The following is a 24,503-nucleotide window of genomic DNA, read 5'->3' on the forward strand; positions in this document are numbered from 1 at the left end:
ATTATTTTGGCCACTGTAACGCCACGTTTATTTCCTGAATGGATTCTTTGGCGTAGCAGGAGAAGAAGACCGAGTACAAGGACTACTATGCGAGAAGAAGCCCGAGTACAAGGACTACTATGCGAGAAGAAGCCCGAGTACAAGGACTACTATGCGAGAAGAAGCCCGAGTACAAGGACTACTATGCGAGAAGAAGCCCGAGTACAAGGACTACTATGCGAGAAGAAGCCCGAGTACAAGGACTACTATGCGAGAAGAAGCCCGAGTACGAGGACTACTATGCGAGAAGAAGCCCGAGTACAAGGACTACTATGCGAGAAGAAGCCCGAGTACGAGGACTACTATGCGAGAAGAAGTCCGAGTACAAGGACTACTATGCGAGAAGAAGCCCGAGTACAAGGACTACTATGCGAGAAGAAGCCCGAGTACAAGGACTACTATGCGAGAAGAAGCCCGAGTACAAGGACTACTATGCGAGAAGAAGCCCGAGTACAAGGACTACTATGCGAGAAGAAGTCAGAGTACAAGGACTACTATGCGAGAAGAAGCCCGAGTACAAGGACTACTATGCGAGAAGAAGCCAGAGTACAAGGACTACTATGCGAGAAGAAGCCAGAGTACAAGGACTACTATGCGAGAAGAAGCCCGAGTACAAGGACTACTATGTGAGAAGAAGCCCGAGTACAAGGACTACTATGCACTTTGTATTAGAGAGCTCCCATAATGCTCCAAGATGGACGATGCAGTAAACACTTTTAATGCTCTAGCTATGAAAACATTTGATGTATGATGAATAATTCCTACTTGCAGAAATGAAGTAAACACAGTCAATGAAATATTGGAGTGACAGGAAGTGAGAAACTCAACCAGCACTTCTTTCAACTGCAAAAATATTCTGCTTTGCAAGTAGCACACTTTTTACTACTTCCACTTATTTTTACTACCTCCACTTCACATCAACCTGGCAAATACTCACAGGTGTTCTCAAGTCATATTGCATCTCAAAGCACTTTGCATTCTAACTGCAACATACATCTCAAGTAGTGACAGAATAAGTCTGCAATCTTCTCCTTTTGGCCAAAACACCAGGATTGGACGAGGATGGAAGTCCAAGCCCAGCCGGTCAGTTTTGAACAAGTATATCACACAAACCAGCAGGATGGAATTCACTACTTTTATAGCCAACCATCAAATTCTGTCTGGGGTACAGATTGACGTACGACTAAAATGGCTGCCATTTGTAACTGCACGTCATTACAAACCTGCAGGTAATGCTGCAACTATCCATGTCAACAATGGCTGCCATTTGTAACTGCACATCATTACAAACCTGCAGGTGATGCTGCAACTATCCATGTCAACAATGGCTGCCATTTGTAACTGCACATCATTACAAACCTGCAGGTGATGCTGCAACTATCCATGTCAACAATGGCTGCCATTTGTAACTGCACATCATTACAAACCTGCAGGTGATGCTGCAACTATCCATGTCAACAATGGCTGCCATTTGTAACTGCACGTCATTACAAACCTGCAGGTGATGCTGCAACTATCCATGTCAACAATGGCTGCCATTTGTAACTGCACGTCATTACAAACCTGCAGGTGATGCTGCAACTATCCATGTCAACAATGGCTGCCATTTGTAACTGCACGTCATTACAAACCTGCAGGTGATGCTGCAACTATCCATGTCAACAATGGCTGCCATTTGTAACTGCACATCATTACAAACCTGCAGGTAATGCTGCAACTATCCATGTCAACAATGGCTGCCATTTGTAACTGCACATCATTACAAACCTGCAGGTAATGCTGCAACTATCCATGTCAACAATGGCTGCCATTTGTAACTGCACGTCATTACAAACCTGCAGGTAATGCTGCAACTATCCATGTCAACAATGGCTGCCATTTGTAACTGCACATCATTACAAACCTGCAGGTAATGCTGCAACTATCCATGTCAACAATGGCTGCCATTTGTAACTGCACGTCATTACAAACCTGCAGGTAATGCTGCAACTATCCATGTCAACAATGGCTGCCATTTGTAACTGCACGTCATTACAAACCTGCAGGTAATGCTGCAACTATCCATGTCAACAATGGCTGCCATTTGTAACTGCACGTCATTACAAACCTGCAGGTGATGCTGCAACTATCCATGTCAACAATGGCTGCCATTTGTAACTGCACGTCATTACAAACCTGCAGGTAATGCTGCAACTATCCATGTCAACAATGGCTGCCATTTGTAACTGCACGTCATTACAAACCTGCAGGTGATGCTGCAACTATCCATGTCAACAATGGCTGCCATTTGTAACTGCACGTCATTACAAACCTGCAGGTAATGCTGCAACTATCCATGTCAACAATGGCTGCCATTTGTAACTGCACGTCATTACAAACCTGCAGGTAATGCTGCAACTATCCATGTCAACAATGGCTGCCATTTGTAACTGCACATCATTACAAACCTGCAGGTAATGCTGCAACTATCCATGTCAACAATGGCTGCCATTTGTAACTGCACGTCATTACAAACCTGCAGGTGATGCTGCAACTATCCATGTCAACAAAGCAACATGTGCTAGCTTGGACAAACATGCTACTAATCAGCATTAGTGATTTGACACAACCTTTTCAACACCTGCACATTTGGTGCAGTAATGGAAACTCCAACTAAGACTCAAGCAGCTGCTGTGTGACAAGTGCAAGACTTCAATATTTTCTAGGGCTCAACTAAAGTTCACTTATGGACTACTTCCTGACTTAGGCAACAATCTGAAATGTACTGTATTAGCACATGAATATATAGTACAGATGTATTAGCACATGAATATAGAGTACAGATGTATTAGCACATGAATATAGAGAGTACAGATGTATTAGCACATGAATATAGAGAGTACAGATGTATTAGCACATGAATATAGAGAGTACAGATGTATTAGCACATGAATATAGAGAGTACAGATGTATTAGCACATGAATATAGAGAGTACAGATGTATTAGCACATGAATATAGAGAGTACAGATGTATTAGCACATGAATATAGAGAGTACAGATGTATTAGCACATGAATATAGAGAGTACAGATGTATTAGCACATGAATATAGAGAGTACAGATGTATTAGCACATGAATATAGAGTACAGATGAAGAACAATAAATACTAGTGGGTCCTAGGAAGTGATACAGCAATAATACTGCTAATGATGTCATTGTACAGTACAGAGCAGCAAACAACATTTTAAAACACTTATTGGATGTTGGCTGATCAGGAGGTTGCCTACAGCCACAGATGTTCATGTCCCTCAAAATGTATTTGATATTTTCTTTTGTGAATCACATGACCAGCATATGAGGCACCTGATTGACTCAAATTATATTTTTATTTGAAGAAGTCTATTTTGGCAAATCTTTAAGTTCCTGTAATATATCATCAAATACCTATTTTTAGAAATAAATACCAGGTTCACGTCCAGGAATAGAAATAAAGACAACTCAAGGCTCGTTTTAACATGTCATTGTTTAATTTGAGTGAGAATCACAATCTGTCACCAAATATTGTGGTTGGACTTGTATAGCACTTTTCTAGCCCTTTTTAAGGAGCCCAAAGCACTTTGACACTATTTCCACATTCACCCATTCACACACTGATTAAAATCTTTTAGAAACCCGATCTATGATGTGATAACTATGTGAATATTTTCAAATGATTTACATTACAGGAGTCAAACTAGGAACCCAGGGGCTTCATCATTGAAGAAACCAAATGCATTTGTTATTAAATAACATTATTTAATGCAATAAAATCTTTCAAAAATATTTAGTTGCCAAAATACATTCAAAAATAGTTGCCTATTGTTGGTTTCAAAAATACTAATAATCAAATGCACAAGCAATTAAGTCATAATAAAAGTCTATTATACTTCCATTTAAATAGTTGCAGTTAGAGGTGTGGCCCTCTGAGGGCAACCATAACTGTGATGGGGCCCCGTCTTGGATGATGGGAGCTAAAAAGGTGACCTTCCTTTCTTTAGCAGTCTTTCCAAACACAAACGCACGCACGCACGCACGCACGCACGCACGCACGCACGCACGCACGCACGCACGCACGCACGCACGCACGCACGCACGCACGCACGCACACACACACACACACACACACACACACACACACACACACACACACACACAAACACACACACACAAACACACACACACACACACACACACACACACACACACACACACACACACACAGTCATAAGGCACATTTTTAGATGAACATTAGATTTTGTGCACCGCATTAAAGAAAACAAGTATTTGTATTTGACCTCTGACCCTGTTTGCAGAGGCTTCACCCTGACACACAACACGAGTATCCAACCAAAAGAATAAATCCTACATTGAAATCCCTGGCCGGAGGTCCGAGCAACCATGTTGTCCTCCCAAGGCCGCGCCACACGGAAGGAGGTGTTTATTGTCAGGGAATTCTTCAAGGTTATCCCTGCAGTGTTAAATAAAAGAGGAAGTGTGTGTAAAAGTACTTCCTAAGGAGTGAGTAGTCACCTGGACTGTGTTTCCCTGAAGGCGTTAAACTCTGGTCAAGTGGTGCAGACAAGACTTCATCTTGGTCTGGGCCTCCAATGTAAAGCGAGGCGCCGCGAGCGCAGGTCCTGTCATAAATGCACACGGCCTTCCACGATGGCCACGTAGAGCTCCTCGTCCACCGCCACGTAAGGCGCAGATTTGGAGTTTAAGAAGTAGATGCGGTCGCTGGTGAGGCGGGGGTCGAAGCCCTCCCGCTGCAGTCTGGTTTTCTGGATTTTGAAAGTACCTGCAGGTGTGGTATTTAGAGAGTAGGACTCAGCAGGTGAAGGTAAGAAGTAAGAGGTAAGAGGTAAGAGGTGTTACCTGTGGTGTCCACGCTGGGCGAGAGTCTCAGGAACACAGGTCGAGCATACGACGGGAGCGCTGCCTCAATCCTCTCCAGGAACAAGCTGCAGTCAAAAGTGCCGTCGGCGTCTGCAATGGCGGCCATGCCTGCCTTGCCTTCGACACCTGAACACCACAGGTGGGGGCAGACGCTTACAAGGGTTCACACTTCTTAATGTACTGAAGAAAAGCTCCCGCTGGGGTGTTTCATACAAGGGAGGCATTCACTTCATCACAAATGACCATTAGTTCAAAAACAAACAATAGATGTAACATAATGTCATGTTCTGTACCTTATTTAGATCAAAGAGGGAAGCAGGCAATAATTAGCCTAAGTTAATTATTAGTAGGCGAAGGTCAACTTGTTTTGCAGGACGTGCATTTAAAGATGGAGAGAAAGTAACATCTTCCATCTGCAACACAAACATCTAACATTTAAAGATGGAGAGAAAGTAACATCTTCCATCTGCAACACAACATCTAACATTTAAAGATGGAGAGAAAGTAACATCTTCCATCTGCAACACAAACATCTAACATTTAAAGATGGAGAGAAAGTAACATCTTCCATCTGCAACACAACATCTAACATTTAAAGATGGAGAGAAAGTAACATCTTCCATCTGCAACACAAACATCTAACATTTAAAGATGGAGAGAAAGTAACATCTTCCATCTGCAACACAAACATCTAACACTTAAAGATGGAGAGAAAGTAACATCTTCCATCTGCAACACAAACATCTAACATTTAAAGATGGAGAGAAAGTAACATCTTCCATCTGCAACACAAACATCTAACACTTAAAGATGGAGAGAAAGTAACATCTTCCATCTGCAACACAAACATCTAACATTTAAAGATGGAGAGAAAGTAACATCTTCCATCTGCAACACAAACATCTAACATTTAAAGATGGAGAGAAAGTAACATCTTCCATCTGCAACACAACATCTAACATTTAAAGATGGAGAGAAAGTAACATCTTCCATCTGCAACACAAACATCTAACACTTAAAGATGGAGAGAAAGTAACATCTTCCATCTGCAACACAAACATCTAACACTTAAAGATGGAGAGAAAGTAACATCTTCCATCTGCAACACAACATCTAACATTTAAAGATGGAGAGAAAGTAACATCTTCCATCTGCAACACAACATCTAACATTTAAAGATGGAGAGAAAGTAACATCTTCCATCTGCAACACAACATCTAACATTTAAAGATGGAGAGAAAGTAACATCTTCCATCTGCAACACAAACATCTAACATTTAAAGATGGAGAGAAAGTAACATCTTCCATCTGCAACACAACATCTAACACTTAAAGATGGAGAGAAAGTAACATCTTCCATCTGCAACACAACATCTAACATTTAAAGATGGAGAGAAAGTAACATCTTCCATCTGCAACACAACATCTAACATTTAAAGATGGAGAGAAAGTAACATCTTCCATCTGCAACACAACATCTAACATTTAAAGATGGAGAGAAAGTAACATCTTCCATCTGCAACACAACATCTAACATTTAAAGATGGAGAGAAAGTAACATCTTCCATCTGCAACACAACATCTAACATTTAAAGATGGAGAGAAAGTAACATCTTCCATCTGCAACACAACATCTAACATTTAAAGATGGAGAGAAAGTAACATCTTCCATCTGCAACACAAACATCTAACACTTAAAGATGGAGAGAAAGTAACATCTTCCATCTGCAACACAAACATCTAACATTTAAAGATGGAGAGAAAGTAACATCTTCCATCTGCAACACAACATCTAACATTTAAAGATGGAGAGAAAGTAACATCTTCCATCTGCAACACAACATCTAACACTTAAAGATGGAGAGAAAGTAACATCTTCCACCTGCAACACAACATCTAACATTTAAAGATGGAGAGAAAGTAACATCTTCCATCTGCAACACAAACATCTAACATTTAAAGATGGAGAGAAAGTAACATCTTCCACCTGCAACACAACATCTAACACTTAAAGATGGAGAGAAAGTAACATCTTCCATCTGCAACACAAACATCTAACACTTAAAGATGGAGAGAAAGTAACATCTTCCATCTGCAACACAAACATCTAACATTTAAAGATGGAGAGAAAGTAACATCTTCCATCTGCAACACAAACATCTAACATTTAAAGATGGAGAGAAAGTAACATCTTCCATCTGCAACACAACATCTAACATTTAAAGATGGAGAGAAAGTAACATCTTCCATCTGCAACACAAACATCTAACATTTAAAGATGGAGAGAAAGTAACATCTTCCATCTGCAACACAAACATCTAACATTTAAAGATGGAGAGAAAGTAACATCTTCCATCTGCAACACAACATCTAACACTTAAAGATGGAGAGAAAGTAACATCTTCCATCTGCAACACAACATCTAACATTTAAAGATGGAGAGAAAGTAACATCTTCCATCTGCAACACAACATCTAACACTTAAAGATGGAGAGAAAGTAACATCTTCCATCTGCAACACAACATCTAACATTTAAAGATGGAGAGAAAGTAACATCTTCCATCTGCAACACAACATCTAACATTTAAAGATGGAGAGAAAGTAACATCTTCCATCTGCAACACAAACATCTAACATTTAAAGATGGAGAGAAAGTAACATCTTCCATCTGCAACACAACATCTAACATTTAAAGATGGAGAGAAAGTAACATCTTCCATCTGCAACACAAACATCTAACATTTAAAGATGGAGAGAAAGTAACATCTTCCATCTGCAACACAAACATCTAACATTTAAAGATGGAGAGAAAGTAACATCTTCCATCTGCAACACAACATCTAACATTTAAAGATGGAGAGAAAGTAACATCTTCCATCTGCAACACAAACATCTAACACTTAAAGATGGAGAGAAAGTAACATCTTCCATCTGCAACACAAACATCTAACACTTAAAGATGGAGAGAAAGTAACATCTTCCATCTGCAACACAACATCTAACACTTAAAGATGGAGAGAAAGTAACATCTTCCATCTGCAACACAAACATCTAACATTTAAAGATGGAGAGAAAGTAACATCTTCCATCTGCAACACAACATCTAACACTTAAAGATGGAGAGAAAGTAACATCTTCCATCTGCAACACAACATCTAACATTTAAAGATGGAGAGAAAGTAACATCTTCCATCTGCAACACAACATCTAACATTTAAAGATGGAGAGAAAGTAACATCTTCCATCTGCAACACAACATCTAACATTTAAAGATGGAGAGAAAGTAACATCTTCCACCTGCAACACAACATCTAACATTTAAAGATGGAGAGAAAGTAACATCTTCCATCTGCAACACAAACATCTAACACTTAAAGATGGAGAGAAAGTAACATCTTCCATCTGCAACACAAACATCTAACATTTAAAGATGGAGAGAAAGTAACATCTTCCATCTGCAACACAACATCTAACACTTAAAGATGGAGAGAAAGTAACATCTTCCACCTGCAACACAACATCTAACATTTAAAGATGGAGAGAAAGTAACATCTTCCATCTGCAACACAAACATCTAACATTTAAAGATGGAGAGAAAGTAACATCTTCCACCTGCAACACAACATCTAACATTTAAAGATGGAGAGAAAGTAACATCTTCCATCTGCAACACAACATCTAACACTTAAAGATGGAGAGAAAGTAACATCTTCCATCTGCAACACAACATCTAACACTTAAAGATGGAGAGAAAGTAACATCTTCCATCTGCAACACAACATCTAACATTTAAAGATGGAGAGAAAGTAACATCTTCCATCTGCAACACAACATCTAACATTTAAAGATGGAGAGAAAGTAACATCTTCCATCTGCAACACAACATCTAACACTTAAAGATGGAGAGAAAGTAACATCTTCCATCTGCAACACAAACATCTAACATTTAAAGATGGAGAGAAAGTAACATCTTCCATCTGCAACACGACATCTAACATTTAAAGATGGAGAGAAAGTAACATCTTCCATCTGCAACACAACATCTAACATTTAAAGATGGAGAGAAAGTAACATCTTCCATCTGCAACACGACATCTAACATTTAAAGATGGAGAGAAAGTAACATCTTCCATCTGCAACACGACATCTAACATTTAAAGATGGAGAGAAAGTAACATCTTCCATCTGCAACACAACATCTAACATTTAAAGATGGAGAGAAAGTAACATCTTCCATCTGCAACACAACATCTAACATTTAAAGATGGAGAGAAAGTAACATCTTCCATCTGCAACACAAACATCTAACATTTAAAGATGGAGAGAAAGTAACATCTTCCATCTGCAACACAACATCTAACATTTAAAGATGGAGAGAAAGTAACATCTTCCATCTGCAACACAAACATCTAACACTTAAAGATGGAGAGAAAGTAACATCTTCCATCTGCAACACAAACATCTAACACTTAAAGATGGAGAGAAAGTAACATCTTCCATCTGCAACACAACATCTAACACTTAAAGATGGAGAGAAAGTAACATCTTCCATCTGCAACACAAACATCTAACATTTAAAGATGGAGAGAAAGTAACATCTTCCATCTGCAACACAACATCTAACACTTAAAGATGGAGAGAAAGTAACATCTTCCATCTGCAACACAACATCTAACATTTAAAGATGGAGAGAAAGTAACATCTTCCATCTGCAACACAAACATCTAACACTTAAAGATGGAGAGAAAGTAACATCTTCCACCTGCAACACAACATCTAACATTTAAAGATGGAGAGAAAGTAACATCTTCCATCTGCAACACGACATCTAACATTTAAAGATGGAGAGAAAGTAACATCTTCCATCTGCAACACGACATCTAACATTTAAAGATGGAGAGAAAGTAACATCTTCCATCTGCAACACAACATCTAACATTTAAAGATGGAGAGAAAGTAACATCTTCCATCTGCAACACAACATCTAACACTTAAAGATGGAGAGAAAGTAACATCTTCCATCTGCAACACAACATCTAACATTTAAAGATGGAGAGAAAGTAACATCTTCCATCTGCAACACAACATCTAACACTTAAAGATGGAGAGAAAGTAACATCTTCCATCTGCAACACAACATCTAACATTTAAAGATGGAGAGAAAGTAACATCTTCCATCTGCAACACAACATCTAACATTTAAAGATGGAGAGAAAGTAACATCTTCCATCTGCAACACAACATCTAACACTTAAAGATGGAGAGAAAGTAACATCTTCCATCTGCAACACAAACATCTAACATTTAAAGATGGAGAGAAAGTAACATCTTCCATCTGCAACACAACATCTAACATTTAAAGATGGAGAGAAAGTAACATCTTCCATCTGCAACACAACATCTAACATTTAAAGATGGAGAGAAAGTAACATCTTCCATCTGCAACACAACATCTAACATTTAAAGATGGAGAGAAAGTAACATCTTCCATCTGCAACACAACATCTAACATTTAAAGATGGAGAGAAAGTAACATCTTCCATCTGCAACACAACATCTAACATTTAAAGATGGAGAGAAAGTAACATCTTCCATCTGCAACACAACATCTAACATTTAAAGATGGAGAGAAAGTAACATCTTCCATCTGCAACACAACATCTAACATTTAAAGATGGAGAGAAAGTAACATCTTCCATCTGCAACACAACATCTAACATTTAAAGATGGAGAGAAAGTAACATCTTCCATCTGCAACACAACATCTAACACTTAAAGATGGAGAGAAAGTAACATCTTCCATCTGCAACACAACATCTAACATTTAAAGATGGAGAGAAAGTAACATCTTCCATCTGCAACACAACATCTAACATTTAAAGATGGAGAGAAAGTAACATCTTCCATCTGCAACACAACATCTAACACTTAAAGATGGAGAGAAAGTAACATCTTCCATCTGCAACACAAACATCTAACACTTAAAGATGGAGAGAAAGTAACATCTTCCATCTGCAACACAACATCTAACATTTAAAGATGGAGAGAAAGTAACATCTTCCATCTGCAACACAACATCTAACATTTAAAGATGGAGAGAAAGTAACATCTTCCATCTGCAACACAACATCTAACACTTAAAGATGGAGAGAAAGTAACATCTTCCATCTGCAACACAACATCTAACATTTAAAGATGGAGAGAAAGTAACATCTTCCATCTGCAACACAAACATCTAACATTTAAAGATGGAGAGAAAGTAACATCTTCCATCTGCAACACAAACATCTAACATTTAAAGATGGAGAGAAAGTAACATCTTCCATCTGCAACACAAACATCTAACACTTAAAGATGGAGAGAAAGTAACATCTTCCATCTACAACACAAACATCTAACACTTAAAGATGGAGAGAAAGTAACATCTTCCATCTGCAACACAACATCTAACATTTAAAGATGGAGAGAAAGTAACATCTTCCATCTGCAACACAAACATCTAACATTTAAAGATGGAGAGAAAGTAACATCTTCCATCTGCAACACAAACATCTAACATTTAAAGATGGAGAGAAAGTAACATCTTCCATCTGCAACACAACATCTAACATTTAAAGATGGAGAGAAAGTAACATCTTCCATCTGCAACACAAACATCTAACATTTAAAGATGGAGAGAAAGTAACATCTTCCATCTGCAACACAACATCTAACATTTAAAGATGGAGAGAAAGTAACATCTTCCATCTGCAACACAACATCTAACATTTAAAGATGGAGAGAAAGTAACATCTTCCATCTGCAACACAACATCTAACATTTAAAGATGGAGAGAAAGTAACATCTTCCATCTGCAACACAACATCTAACACTTAAAGATGGAGAGAAAGTAACATCTTCCATCTGCAACACAACATCTAACATTTAAAGATGGAGAGAAAGTAACATCTTCCATCTGCAACACAACATCTAACATTTAAAGATGGAGAGAAAGTAACATCTTCCATCTGCAACACAAACATCTAACATTTAAAGATGGAGAGAAAGTAACATCTTCCATCTGCAACACAAACATCTAACATTTAAAGATGGAGAGAAAGTAACATCTTCCATCTGCAACACAACATCTAACATTTAAAGATGGAGAGAAAGTAACATCTTCCATCTGCAACACAAACATCTAACATTTAAAGATGGAGAGAAAGTAACATCTTCCATCTGCAACACAACATCTAACATTTAAAGATGGAGAGAAAGTAACATCTTCCATCTGCAACACAACATCTAACATTTAAAGATGGAGAGAAAGTAACATCTTCCATCTGCAACACAACATCTAACACTTAAAGATGGAGAGAAAGTAACATCTTCCATCTGCAACACAACATCTAACACTTAAAGATGGAGAGAAAGTAACATCTTCCATCTGCAACACAACATCTAACATTTAAAGATGGAGAGAAAGTAACATCTTCCATCTGCAACACAACATCTAACATTTAAAGATGGAGAGAAAGTAACATCTTCCATCTGCAACACAAACATCTAACATTTAAAGATGGAGAGAAAGTAACATCTTCCATCTGCAACACAACATCTAACATTTAAAGATGGAGAGAAAGTAACATCTTCCATCTGCAACACAACATCTAACATTTAAAGATGGAGAGAAAGTAACATCTTCCATCTGCAACACAACATCTAACATTTAAAGATGGAGAGAAAGTAACATCTTCCATCTGCAACACAACATCTAACATTTAAAGATGGAGAGAAAGTAACATCTTCCATCTGCAACACAACATCTAACATTTAAAGATGGAGAGAAAGTAACATCTTCCATCTGCAACACAACATCTAACATTTAAAGATGGAGAGAAAGTAACATCTTCCATCTGCAACACAACATCTAACATTTAAAGATGGAGAGAAAGTAACATCTTCCATCTGCAACACAACATCTAACATTTAAAGATGGAGAGAAAGTAACATCTTCCATCTGCAACACAACATCTAACACTTAAAGATGGAGAGAAAGTAACATCTTCCATCTGCAACACAACATCTAACACTTAAAGATGGAGAGAAAGTAACATCTTCCATCTGCAACACAACATCTAACATTTAAAGATGGAGAGAAAGTAACATCTTCCATCTGCAACACAACATCTAACATTTAAAGATGGAGAGAAAGTAACATCTTCCATCTGCAACACAACATCTAACATTTAAAGATGGAGAGAAAGTAACATCTTCCATCTGCAACACAACATCTAACATTTAAAGATGGAGAGAAAGTAACATCTTCCATCTGCAACACAACATCTAACACTTAAAGATGGAGAGAAAGTAACATCTTCCATCTGCAACACAACATCTAACATTTAAAGATGGAGAGAAAGTAACATCTTCCATCTGCAACACAACATCTAACATTTAAAGATGGAGAGAAAGTAACATCTTCCATCTGCAACACAACATCTAACATTTAAAGATGGAGAGAAAGTAACATCTTCCATCTGCAACACAACATCTAACATTTAAAGATGGAGAGAAAGTAACATCTTCCATCTGCAACACAACATCTAACATTTAAAGATGGAGAGAAAGTAACATCTTCCATCTGCAACACAACATCTAACATTTAAAGATGGAGAGAAAGTAACATCTTCCATCTGCAACACAACATCTAACACTTAAAGATGGAGAGAAAGTAACATCTTCCATCTGCAACACAACATCTAACACTTAAAGATGGAGAGAAAGTAACATCTTCCATCTGCAACACAACATCTAACATTTAAAGATGGAGAGAAAGTAACATCTTCCATCTGCAACACAACATCTAACATTTAAAGATGGAGAGAAAGTAACATCTTCCATCTGCAACACAACATCTAACATTTAAAGATGGAGAGAAAGTAACATCTTCCATCTGCAACACAACATCTAACATTTAAAGATGGAGAGAAAGTAACATCTTCCATCTGCAACACAACATCTAACACTTAAAGATGGAGAGAAAGTAACATCTTCCATCTGCAACACAACATCTAACACTTAAAGATGGAGAGAAAGTAACATCTTCCATCTGCAACACAACATCTAACATTTAAAGATGGAGAGAAAGTAACATCTTCCATCTGCAACACAACATCTAACATTTAAAGATGGAGAGAAAGTAACATCTTCCATCTGCAACACAACATCTAACATTTAAAGATGGAGAGAAAGTAACATCTTCCATCTGCAACACAACATCTAACATTTAAAGATGGAGAGAAAGTAACATCTTCCATCTGCAACACAACATCTAACATTTAAAGATGGAGAGAAAGTAACATCTTCCATCTGCAACACAACATCTAACATTTAAAGATGGAGAGAAAGTAACATCTTCCATCTGCAACACAACATCTAACATTTAACAAGCATCACTAACATTGCTGAATAGTACAAGCACTCAAAGTTCCCCACAAAAGGGACACAACATCTAGATTTGGGACAAGCCAGAATTAAACACCATAATAAAAGAATAAATGACACTAAAATAAATAACGGCAAAAATAGATCTTAAAGCTTCTGTAGTTCTGTGATTGCTGATTGGACAAAATTATATCTGGACTCTTTTGTTTTGCCTCTTGGGACTAAACATGCGTCCAGATGGGAGAAGATGACCAATGTCTGTGTGGGGAGCTATCCTCGCTACTTGCTGGTCGACAATGTCTGTGTGGGAAGCTATCCTCACTACCTGCTGGTTGACAATGTCTGTGTGGGGAGCTATCCTCACTACCTGCTGGTTGACAATGTCTGTGTGGGAAGCTATCCTCACTACCTGCTGGTTGACAATGTCTGTGTGGGAAGCTATCCTCGCTACTTGCTTGTTAACAATGTCTGTGTGGGAAGCTATCCTCACTACCTGCTGGTTGACAATGTCTGTGTGAGAAGCTATCCTCGCTACTTGCTTGTTAACAATGTCTGTGTGGGAAGCTATCCTCACTACCTGCTGGTTGACAATGTCTGTGTGGGGAGCTATCCTCACTACCTGCTGGTTGACAATGTCTGTGTGGGAAGCTATCCTCACTACCTGCTGGTTGACAATGTCTGTGTGGGAAGCTATCCTCGCTACCTGCTGGTTGACAATGTCTGTGTGGGGAGCTATCCTCGCTACCTGCTGGTTGACAATGTCTGTGTGGGAAGCTATCCTCGCTACCTGCTGGTTGACAATGTCTGTGTGGGGAGCTATCCTCGCTACCTGCTGGTCAACAATGTCTGTGTGGGGAGCTATCCTCGCTACATGCTTGTTAACAATGTCTGTGTGGGAAGCTATCCTCGCTACATGCTTGTTAACAATGTCTGTGTGGGAAGCTATCCTCGCTACATGCTTGTTAACAATGTCTGTGTGGGGAGCTATCCTCGCTACTTGCTTGTTAACAATGTCTGTGTGGGGAGCTATCCTCACTACCTGCTGGTCAACAATGTCTGTGTGGGGAGCTATCCTCGCTACATGCTTGTTAACAATGTCTGTGTGGGAAGCTATCCTCGCTACATGCTTGTTAACAATGTCTGTGTGGGGAGCTATCCTCGCTACCTGCTGGTTGACAATGTCTGTGTGGGAAGCTATCCTCACTACCTGCTGGTTGACAATGTCTGTGTGGGGAGCTATCCTCGCTACCTGCTGGTTGACAATGTCTGTGTGGGGAGCTATCCTCGCTACCTGCTGGTCAACAATGTCTGTGTGGGGAGCTATCCTCGCTACATGCTTGTTAACAATGTCTGTGTGGGAAGCTATCCTCGCTACATGCTTGTTAACAATGTCTGTGTGGGAAGCTATCCTCGCTACATGCTTGTTAACAATGTCTGTGTGGGGAGCTATCCTCGCTACTTGCTTGTTAACAATGTCTGTGTGGGGAGCTATCCTCACTACCTGCTGGTCAACAATGTCTGTGTGGGGAGCTATCCTCGCTACATGCTTGTTAACAATGTCTGTGTGGGAAGCTATCCTCGCTACATGCTTGTTAACAATGTCTGTGTGGGGAGCTATCCTCGCTACCTGCTGGTTGACAATGTCTGTGTGGGAAGCTATCCTCACTACCTGCTGGTTGACAATGTCTGTGTGGGGAGCTATCCTCGCTACCTGCTGGTTGACAATGTCTGTGTGGGGAGCTATCCTCGCTACCTGCTGGTCAACAATGTCTGTGTGGGGAGCTATCCTCGCTACATGCTTGTTAACAATGTCTGTGTGGGAAGCTATCCTCGCTACATGCTTGTTAACAATGTCTGTGTGGGAAGCTATCCTCGCTACATGCTTGTTAACAATGTCTGTGTGGGGAGCTATCCTCGCTACTTGCTTGTTAACAATGTCTGTGTGGGGAGCTATCCTCACTACCTGCTGGTCAACAATGTCTGTGTGGGGAGCTATCCTCGCTACATGCTTGTTAACAATGTCTGTGTGGGAAGCTATCCTCGCTACATGCTTGTTAACAATGTCTGTGTGGGGAGCTATCCTCGCTACTTGCTTGTTAACAATGTCTGTGTGGGGAGCTATCCTCACTACCTGCTGGTCAACAATGTCTGTGTGGGAAGCTATCCTCGCTACCTGCTGGTTGACAATGTCTGTGTGGGGAGCTGTCCTCGCTACCTGCTGGTTGACAATGTCTGTGTGGGAAGCTATCCTCGCTACCTGCTGGTTGACAATGTCTGTGTGGGGAGCTGTCCTCGCTACCTGCTGGTCAACAATGTCTGTGTGGGAAGCTATCCTCGCTACCTGCTGGTTGACAATGTCTGTGTGGGGAGCTGTCCTCGCTACCTGCTGGTTGACAATGTCTGTGTGGGGAGCTGTCCTCGCTACATGCTTGTTAACAATGTCTGTGTGGGAAGCTATCCTCGCTACATGCTTGTTAACAATGTCTGTGTGGGGAGCTATCCTCGCTACTTGCTTGTTAACAATGTCTGTGTGGGGAGCTATCCTCACTACCTGCTGGTCAACAATGTCTGTGTGGGAAGCTATCCTCGCTACCTGCTGGTTGACAATGTCTGTGTGGGGAGCTGTCCTCGCTACCTGCTGGTTGACAATGTCTGTGTGGGAAGCTATCCTCGCTACCTGCTGGTTGACAATGTCTGTGTGGGGAGCTGTCCTCGCTACCTGCTGGTCAACAATGTCTGTGTGGGAAGCTATCCTCGCTACCTGCTGGTTGACAATGTCTGTGTGGGGAGCTGTCCTCGCTACCTGCTGGTTGACAATGTCTGTGTGGGGAGCTGTCCTCACTACCTGCTGGTTGACAATGTCTGTGTGGGGAGCTGTCCTCGCTACCTGCTGGTTGACAATGTCTGTGTGGGAAGCTATCCTCGCTACCTGCTGGTTGACAATGTCTGTGTGGGGAGCTATCCTCGCTACCTGCTGGTTGACAATGTCTGTGTGGGAAGCTATCCTCGCTACCTGCTGGTTGACAATGTCTGTGTGGGAAGCTATCCTCGCTACCTGCTGGTTGACAATGTCTGTGTGGGAAGCTATCCTCGCTACCTGCTGGTCAACAATGTCTGTGTGGGAAGCTATCCTCGCTACCTGCTGGTTGACAATGTCTGTGTGGGAAGCTATCCTCACTACCTGCTTGTTGACAATGTCTGTGTGGGAAGCTATCCTCGCTACCTGCTTGTTAACAATGTCTGTGTGGGAAGCTATCCTCGCTACCTGCTGGTTGACAATGTCTGTGTGGGAAGCTATCCTCGCTACCTGCTTGTTAACAATGTCTGTGTGGGAAGCTATTCTCGCTACCTGCTGGTTGACAATGTCTGTGTGGGAAGCTATCCTCACTACCTGCTGGTCAACAATGTCTGTGTGGGAAGCTATCCTCGCTACCTGCTGGTTGACAATGTCTGTGTGGGGAGCTGTCCTCGCTACCTGCTGGTTGACAATGTCTGTGTGGGGAGCTGTCCTCACTACCTGCTGGTTGACAATGTCTGTGTGGGGAGCTGTCCTCGCTACCTGCTGGTTGACAATGTCTGTGTGGGAAGCTATCCTCGCTACCTGCTGGTTGACAATGTCTGTGTGGGGAGCTATCCTCGCTACCTGCTGGTTGACAATGTCTGTGTGGGAAGCTATCCTCGCTACCTGCTGGTTGACAATGTCTGTGTGGGAAGCTATCCTCGCTACCTGCTGGTTGACAATGTCTGTGTGGGAAGCTATCCTCGCTACCTGCTGGTCAACAATGTCTGTGTGGGACGCTATCCTCGCTACCTGCTGGTTGACAATGTCTGTGTGGGAAGCTATCCTCACTACCTGCTTGTTGACAATGTCTGTGTGGGAAGCTATCCTCGCTACCTGCTTGTTAACAATGTCTGTGTGGGAAGCTATCCTCACTACCTGCTTGTTGACAATGTCTGTGTGGGAAGCTATCCTCGCTACCTGCTGGTCAACAATGTCTGTGTGGGAAGCTATCCTCGCTACCTGCTGGTTGACAATGTCTGTGTGGGAAGCTATCCTCGCTACCTGCTGGTTGACAATGTCTGTGTGGGAAGCTATCCTCGCTACCTGCTGGTTGACAATGTCTGTGTGGGAAGCTATCCTCGCTACCTGCTGGTCAACAATGTCTGTGTGGGAAGCTATCCTCGCTACCTGCTGGTTGACAATGTCTGTGTGGGAAGCTATCCTCACTACCTGCTGGTTGACAATGTCTGTGTGGGAAGCTATCCTCGCTACCTGCTGGTCAACAATGTCTGTGTGGGAAGCTACCCTCACTACCTGCTGGTTGACAATGTCTGTGTGGGGAGCTATCCTCACTACCTGCTGGTCAACAATGTCTGTGTGGGAAGCTATCCTCGCTACCTGCTGGTTGACAATGTCTGTGTGGGGAGCTGTCCTCGCTACCTGCTGGTTGACAATGTCTGTGTGGGAAGCTATCCTCGCTACCTGCTGGTTGACAATGTCTGTGTGGGGAGCTGTCCTCGCTACCTGCTGGTCAACAATGTCTGTGTGGGAAGCTATCCTCGCTACCTGCTGGTTGACAATGTCTGTGTGGGGAGCTGTCCTCGCTACCTGCTGGTTGACAATGTCTGTGTGGGGAGCTGTCCTCACTACCTGCTGGTTGACAATGTCTGTGTGGGGAGCTGTCCTCGCTACCTGCTGGTTGACAATGTCTGTGTGGGAAGCTATCCTCGCTACCTGCTGGTTGACAATGTCTGTGTGGGGAGCTATCCTCGCTACCTGCTGGTTGACAATGTCTGTGTGGGAAGCTATCCTCGCTACCTGCTGGTTGACAATGTCTGTGTGGGAAGCTATCCTCGCTACCTGCTGGTTGACAATGTCTGTGTGGGAAGCTATCCTCGCTACCTGCTGGTCAACAATGTCTGTGTGGGAAGCTATCCTCGCTACCTGCTGGTTGACAATGTCTGTGTGGGAAGCTATCCTCACTACCTGCTTGTTGACAATGTCTGTGTGGGAAGCTATCCTCGCTACCTGCTTGTTAACAATGTCTGTGTGGGAAGCTATCCTCGCTACCTGCTGGTTGACAATGTCTGTGTGGGAAGCTATCCTCGCTACCTGCTTGTTAACAATGTCTGTGTGGGAAGCTATTCTCGCTACCTGCTGGTTGACAATGTCTGTGTGGGAAGCTATCCTCACTACCTGCTGGTCAACAATGTCTGTGTGGGAAGCTATCCTCGCTACCTGCTGGTTGACAATGTCTGTGTGGGAAGCTATCCTCACTACCTGCTGGTTGACAATGTCTGTGTGGGAAGCTATCCTCGCTACCTGCTGGTCAACAATGTCTGTGTGGGAAGCTATCCTCACTACCTGCTGGTTGACAATGTCTGTGTGGGGAGCTATCCTCGCTACCTGCTGGTCAACAATGTCTGTGTGGGAAGCTATCCTCACTACCTGCTGGTTGACAATGTCTGTGTGGGGAGCTATCCTCACTACCTGCTGGTCGACAATGTCTGTGTGGGAAGCTATCCTCGCTACCTGCTGGTTGACAATGTCTGTGTGGGAAGCTATCCTCACTACCTGCTGGTCAACAATGTCTGTGTGGGAAGCTATCCTCACTACCTGCTTGTTGACAATGTCTGTGTGGGAAGCTATCCTCACTACCTGCTTGTTGACAATGTCTGTGTGGGAAGCTATCCTCACTACCTGCTTGTTGACAATGTCTGTGTGGGAAGCTATCCTCACTACCTGCTTGTTGACAATGTCTGTGTGGGAAGCTATCCTCGCTACCTGCTGGTTGACAATGTCTGTGTGGGAAGCTATCCTCGCTACCTGCTGGTTGACAATGTCAGGTGTTGATGCATCTCCAACCAATTAGTTTCAGACCATTTCCAGTACAAAAGTCAGTAAGTGATCACCATTGCCAATTAATGCTTTTTAATTACAAACATTGATCCCCTCTGGCTGACACTGTATTTATTTGTATAATATTTTTTTAGCTGACAAGCGGCCGGCAGCTACTTGTGTGTCTCATACACTCACTAAACTAATCATCATCATCACTTCCATCACCTGCATTCCTTACTACTTCATGACTGGAGGATGAGACTCCACATGCTACACATCGAGACAAAGCTCAGAGCAGGTGTGCTAATAGCTAAGCTAGCTTTAGGCAACACCAACAGAAAGTGCTTTGTAAATCTGAAGAAGTTTAAATGGAAGCAGGTTACAGCAACAAGTCAGCAACTATTAGGGACGGCGTGGCGCAGTGGGAGAGTGGCCGTGCGCAACCCGTGGGTTCCTGGTTCAATCCCCACCTAGTATCAACCTCATCACGTCCATTGTGTCCTGAGCAACACACTTCACCCTTGCTCCTGATGGGTGCTGGTTGGCGCCTTGCATGGCAGCTCCCTCCATCGGTGTGTGAATGTGGAAGTAGTGTCAAAGCGCTTTGAGTACCTTGAAGGTAGAAAAGCGCTATACAAGTACAACCCATTTATTTAGCGATTTATTAATAGGAAATGAAGGAGTAGATTAATGGGAGAGAGGGTAATAAATAATAACTAAATAAATGGGTAATAATATAACATCTGTCGGCATCGTCACAGTCGGTGCACGACACCACTAAGATTGAGTGATGTCAATAACCAGGGAAGAAGCAGAACTGTATAGGATCCATGCTAGATTGATTAGGTCAGCTCATTTAGATGTGCTAGAGATTTGAAGTAAGTGGCCTAGGTCAGAAAACAGTATGGTCCAGGGTTCTAGACCCCTGGAAGGGGTTATGTAGTGGACTTTCTGACCTTTTGTACCATAGTTTGTGTCTGTCGAAGTCAGAGAAGAAAGTCTGTCAAAAAGCCTTAAGAATGTCTGCTCATTTCTTTTTTTCCGATTGGGAAGCATTGAAGGATCATATGTGGGTGAAAGTTGAATTTGTGGTCGGTCTGACCATTCTACAAAATGTTTGATTTGTTATTATGACTAAGAGATTGAAGGATGTTGCAGAACTAACAGGTCCAAAACAACAGGAGCTTGACACAAGAAAAAACACATAAATGGCCAAGTAGACCAGGCCTGTGTGTGATTCGCATGATTTTCGATTCCTTCAACGCCTCCGGAGGACGTTGTCTGTCTGCATGGACAATGCCATCCAACTTTGTACTTTTTGATTATGGGTAAACAAAACTTTGTACTAAATTCACTTTTTTTTGCTGTTTAGGCTTCAAACCCTCCACCACAGTACTAAATAGTATTTTTGCTTTTGTTAATTGCTTTGTTTTGCTCAAACAATTGTATGTAATAAAAGAAAATAAAGGACTGGTTGAAATCTTGTGTTGATGTCGTCACACTGTCGGTGGCTTTCACCATACATGAGTACAACCATTAATAGTTCATAGAATGTGTGGATGGGCAAGAAGACAACAGCGAGTAGGAGCTCACCTGGCACTGCCACGCCGTACACGGCCACATCAGTCTGATCCAGGAGGTTGCTGAGTATGCCCTCCACTTCTGTGGTGGACACGTTCTCTCCTCGCCAGCGGAAAGTGTCGCCACCGCGGTCCCGGAAGTACATGTAGCCCAGCTCATCCATCACCAGAACGTCACCTAGAACAGACAAGGAAGAAATACTTGTGTCCTCACAGTAAAAAAAAAAAAGAAAAGACTGCTAACCTGACAAGTACGCAGAATCATCCTTTCTGAAGACATTATGGGCTATTTTCTTCTTTGTAGCTTCATGATTAGCATAGCCGTCAAAGCGCCTCAAGGGGTCCTGCTGGTTGATGCGACCTACCAGGAGTCCTGGTTCTCCTGGAAGACAAGGAGGAGTCAGGCGAGGAAGTTTCATGCAAATTGCTGCTTAAGTGTGATCAGTCACCGGGTTGACAGGCCACACAGAGGCCACGTTTGTCCCGGACCAGCTCCATGGAGTCCTCGTCCACTCGAACCAGGCGGATGGGGTAGACGTTGGGCAGGATGCGACTGTTAAATCCACAGGCGCCCACCTGAAGACGCAGAATGAGGTTACATGAGTGAAATGTCAGCAGAAAGTGCACATGAGACGGCAGACCTTGCCATCCAAATTGGCGATGCTACAGTTGCACTCGGTGGCGCCGTAGAACTCGCCGATCTTCTTCACTCCAAAGCGATCTGTAAAGGCCTCCCACACGCTGGGCCGCAGACCGTTTCCCACGGCCAGGCGAACTTTGTGGCCCTTTTCTGACGCTCGCACAGGCTGAGACAGGAGGTAGCGGCATATTTCTCCAATGTACTGGATCACCTAAGATGAAATATTCTCATCATCAAATGCTGCCACCATTTTGAAGCCACGCACAGTTTGGAAAACAATGTTACAGTTTTTCTGTGTGATAATCATAATTAACATGCAGCTGAGATAGATAAAAATGTGGGTACTCGGTATCCATCCTTACTAAAAATGTGGGTACTCGGTATCCATCCTTACTAAAAATGTGGATACTCGGTTTGCATCCTTACTAAAAATGTGGGTACTCTGTGTACATCCTTACTAAAAATGTGGGTACTCGGTGTCCATCCTTACTAAAAATGTGGGTACTCGGTATACATCCTTACTAAAAATGTGGGTACTCGGTATACATCCTTACTAAAAATGTGGGTACTCGGTGTACATCCTTACTAAAAATGTGGGTACTCTGTGTACATCCTTACTAAAAATGTGGGTACTCGGTGTCCATCCTTACTAAAAATGTGGGTACTCGGTATCCATCCTTACTAAAAATGTGGATACTCGGTATACATCCTTACTAAAAATGTGGGTACTCGGTGTACATCCTTACTAAAAATGTGGGTACTCTGTGTACATCCTTACTAAAAATGTGGGTACTCGGTGTCCATCCTTACTAAAAATGTGGGTACTCGGTATACATCCTTACTAAAAATGTGGGTACTCGGTGTACATCCTTACTAAAAATGTGGGTACTCGGTGTACATCCTTACTAAAAATGTGGGTACTCGGTGTACATCCTTACTAAAAATGTGGGTACTCGGTATCCATCCTTACTAAAAATGTGGGTACTCTGTGTACATCCTTACTAAAAATGTGGGTACTTGGTGTACATCCTTACTAAAAATGTGGGTACTTGGTGTACATCCTTACTAAAAATGTGGGTACTCTGTGTACATCCTTACTAAAAATGTGGGTACTTGGTGTACATCCTTACTAAAAATGTGGGTACTCGGTGTACATCCTTACTAAAAATGTGGGTACTCGGTGTACATCCTTACTAAAAATGTGGGTACTCTGTGTACATCCTTACTAAAAATGTGGGTACTTGGTGTACATCCTTACTAAAAATGTGGGTACTCGGTGTACATCCTTACTAAAAATGTGGGTACTCGGTGTACATCCTTTCTAAAAATGTGGGTACTCGGTGTACATCCTTACTAAAAATGTGGGTACTCGGTATCCATCCTTACTAAAAATGTGGGTACTCTGTGTACATCCTTACTAAAAATGTGGGTACTTGGTGTACATCCTTACTAAAAATGTGGGTACTCGGTATCCATCCTTACTAAAAATGTGGGTACTCGGTGTACATCCTTACTAAAAATGTGGGTACTCGGTGTACATCCTTACTAAAAATGTGGGTACTCGGTGTACATCCTTACTAAAAATGTGGGTACTCGGTGTACATCCTTACTAAAAATGTGGGTACTCGGTGTACATCCTTACTAAAAATGTGGGTACTCTGTGTACATCCTTACTAAAAATGTGGGTACTCGGTGTACATCCTTACTAAAAATGTGGGTACTCGGTGTACATCCTTACTAAAAATGTGGGTACTCGGTGTACATCCTTACTAAAAATGTGGGTACTCGGTGTACATCCTTACTAAAAATGTGGGTACTCTGTGTACATCCTTACTAAAAATGTGGGTACTTGGTGTACATCCTTACTAAAAATGTGGGTACTCTGTGTACATCCTTACTAAAAATGTGGGTACTCGGTGTACATCCTTACTAAAAATGTGGGTACTCGGTATACATCCTTACTAAAAATGTGGGTACTCGGTGTACATCCTTACTAAAAATGTGGGTACTCTGTGTACATCCTTACTAAAAATGTGGGTACTTGGTGTACATCCTTACT

The 24,503-nt window shown here is 41.9% G+C and overlaps 1 protein-coding gene across 3 annotated transcripts in view; it reads right to left on the reverse strand.

Moving 5' to 3' along the window:
- Positions 1-3,525: 3,525 nt before the first annotated feature.
- slc27a1a (solute carrier family 27 member 1a) overlaps positions 3,526-24,503 on the reverse strand; it is a 38,775-nt gene continuing 17,797 nt past the window's right edge. For 2 of the 3 annotated variants that reach the window (XM_061905080.1, XM_061905081.1), the window contains 6 exons: positions 22,446-22,655; positions 22,254-22,380; positions 22,049-22,186; positions 21,818-21,982; positions 4,935-5,081; positions 3,526-4,857 (listed from right to left, as the gene is read on the reverse strand). In XM_061905080.1, coding sequence (XP_061761064.1) covers positions 4,700-4,857; positions 4,935-5,081; positions 21,818-21,982; positions 22,049-22,186; positions 22,254-22,380; positions 22,446-22,655 — 945 coding nt within the window. In that variant the 3' untranslated portion in view covers positions 3,526-4,699. The remainder of the gene's footprint in view (positions 4,858-4,934; positions 5,082-21,817; positions 21,983-22,048; positions 22,187-22,253; positions 22,381-22,445; positions 22,656-24,503) is intronic. The other variant, XR_009807395.1, reaches the window with a different exon arrangement.

This window comes from Nerophis ophidion, linkage group LG07, assembly GCF_033978795.1.
Source record: "Nerophis ophidion isolate RoL-2023_Sa linkage group LG07, RoL_Noph_v1.0, whole genome shotgun sequence".
Classification (NCBI taxonomy): Eukaryota; Metazoa; Chordata; class Actinopteri; order Syngnathiformes; family Syngnathidae; genus Nerophis; species Nerophis ophidion.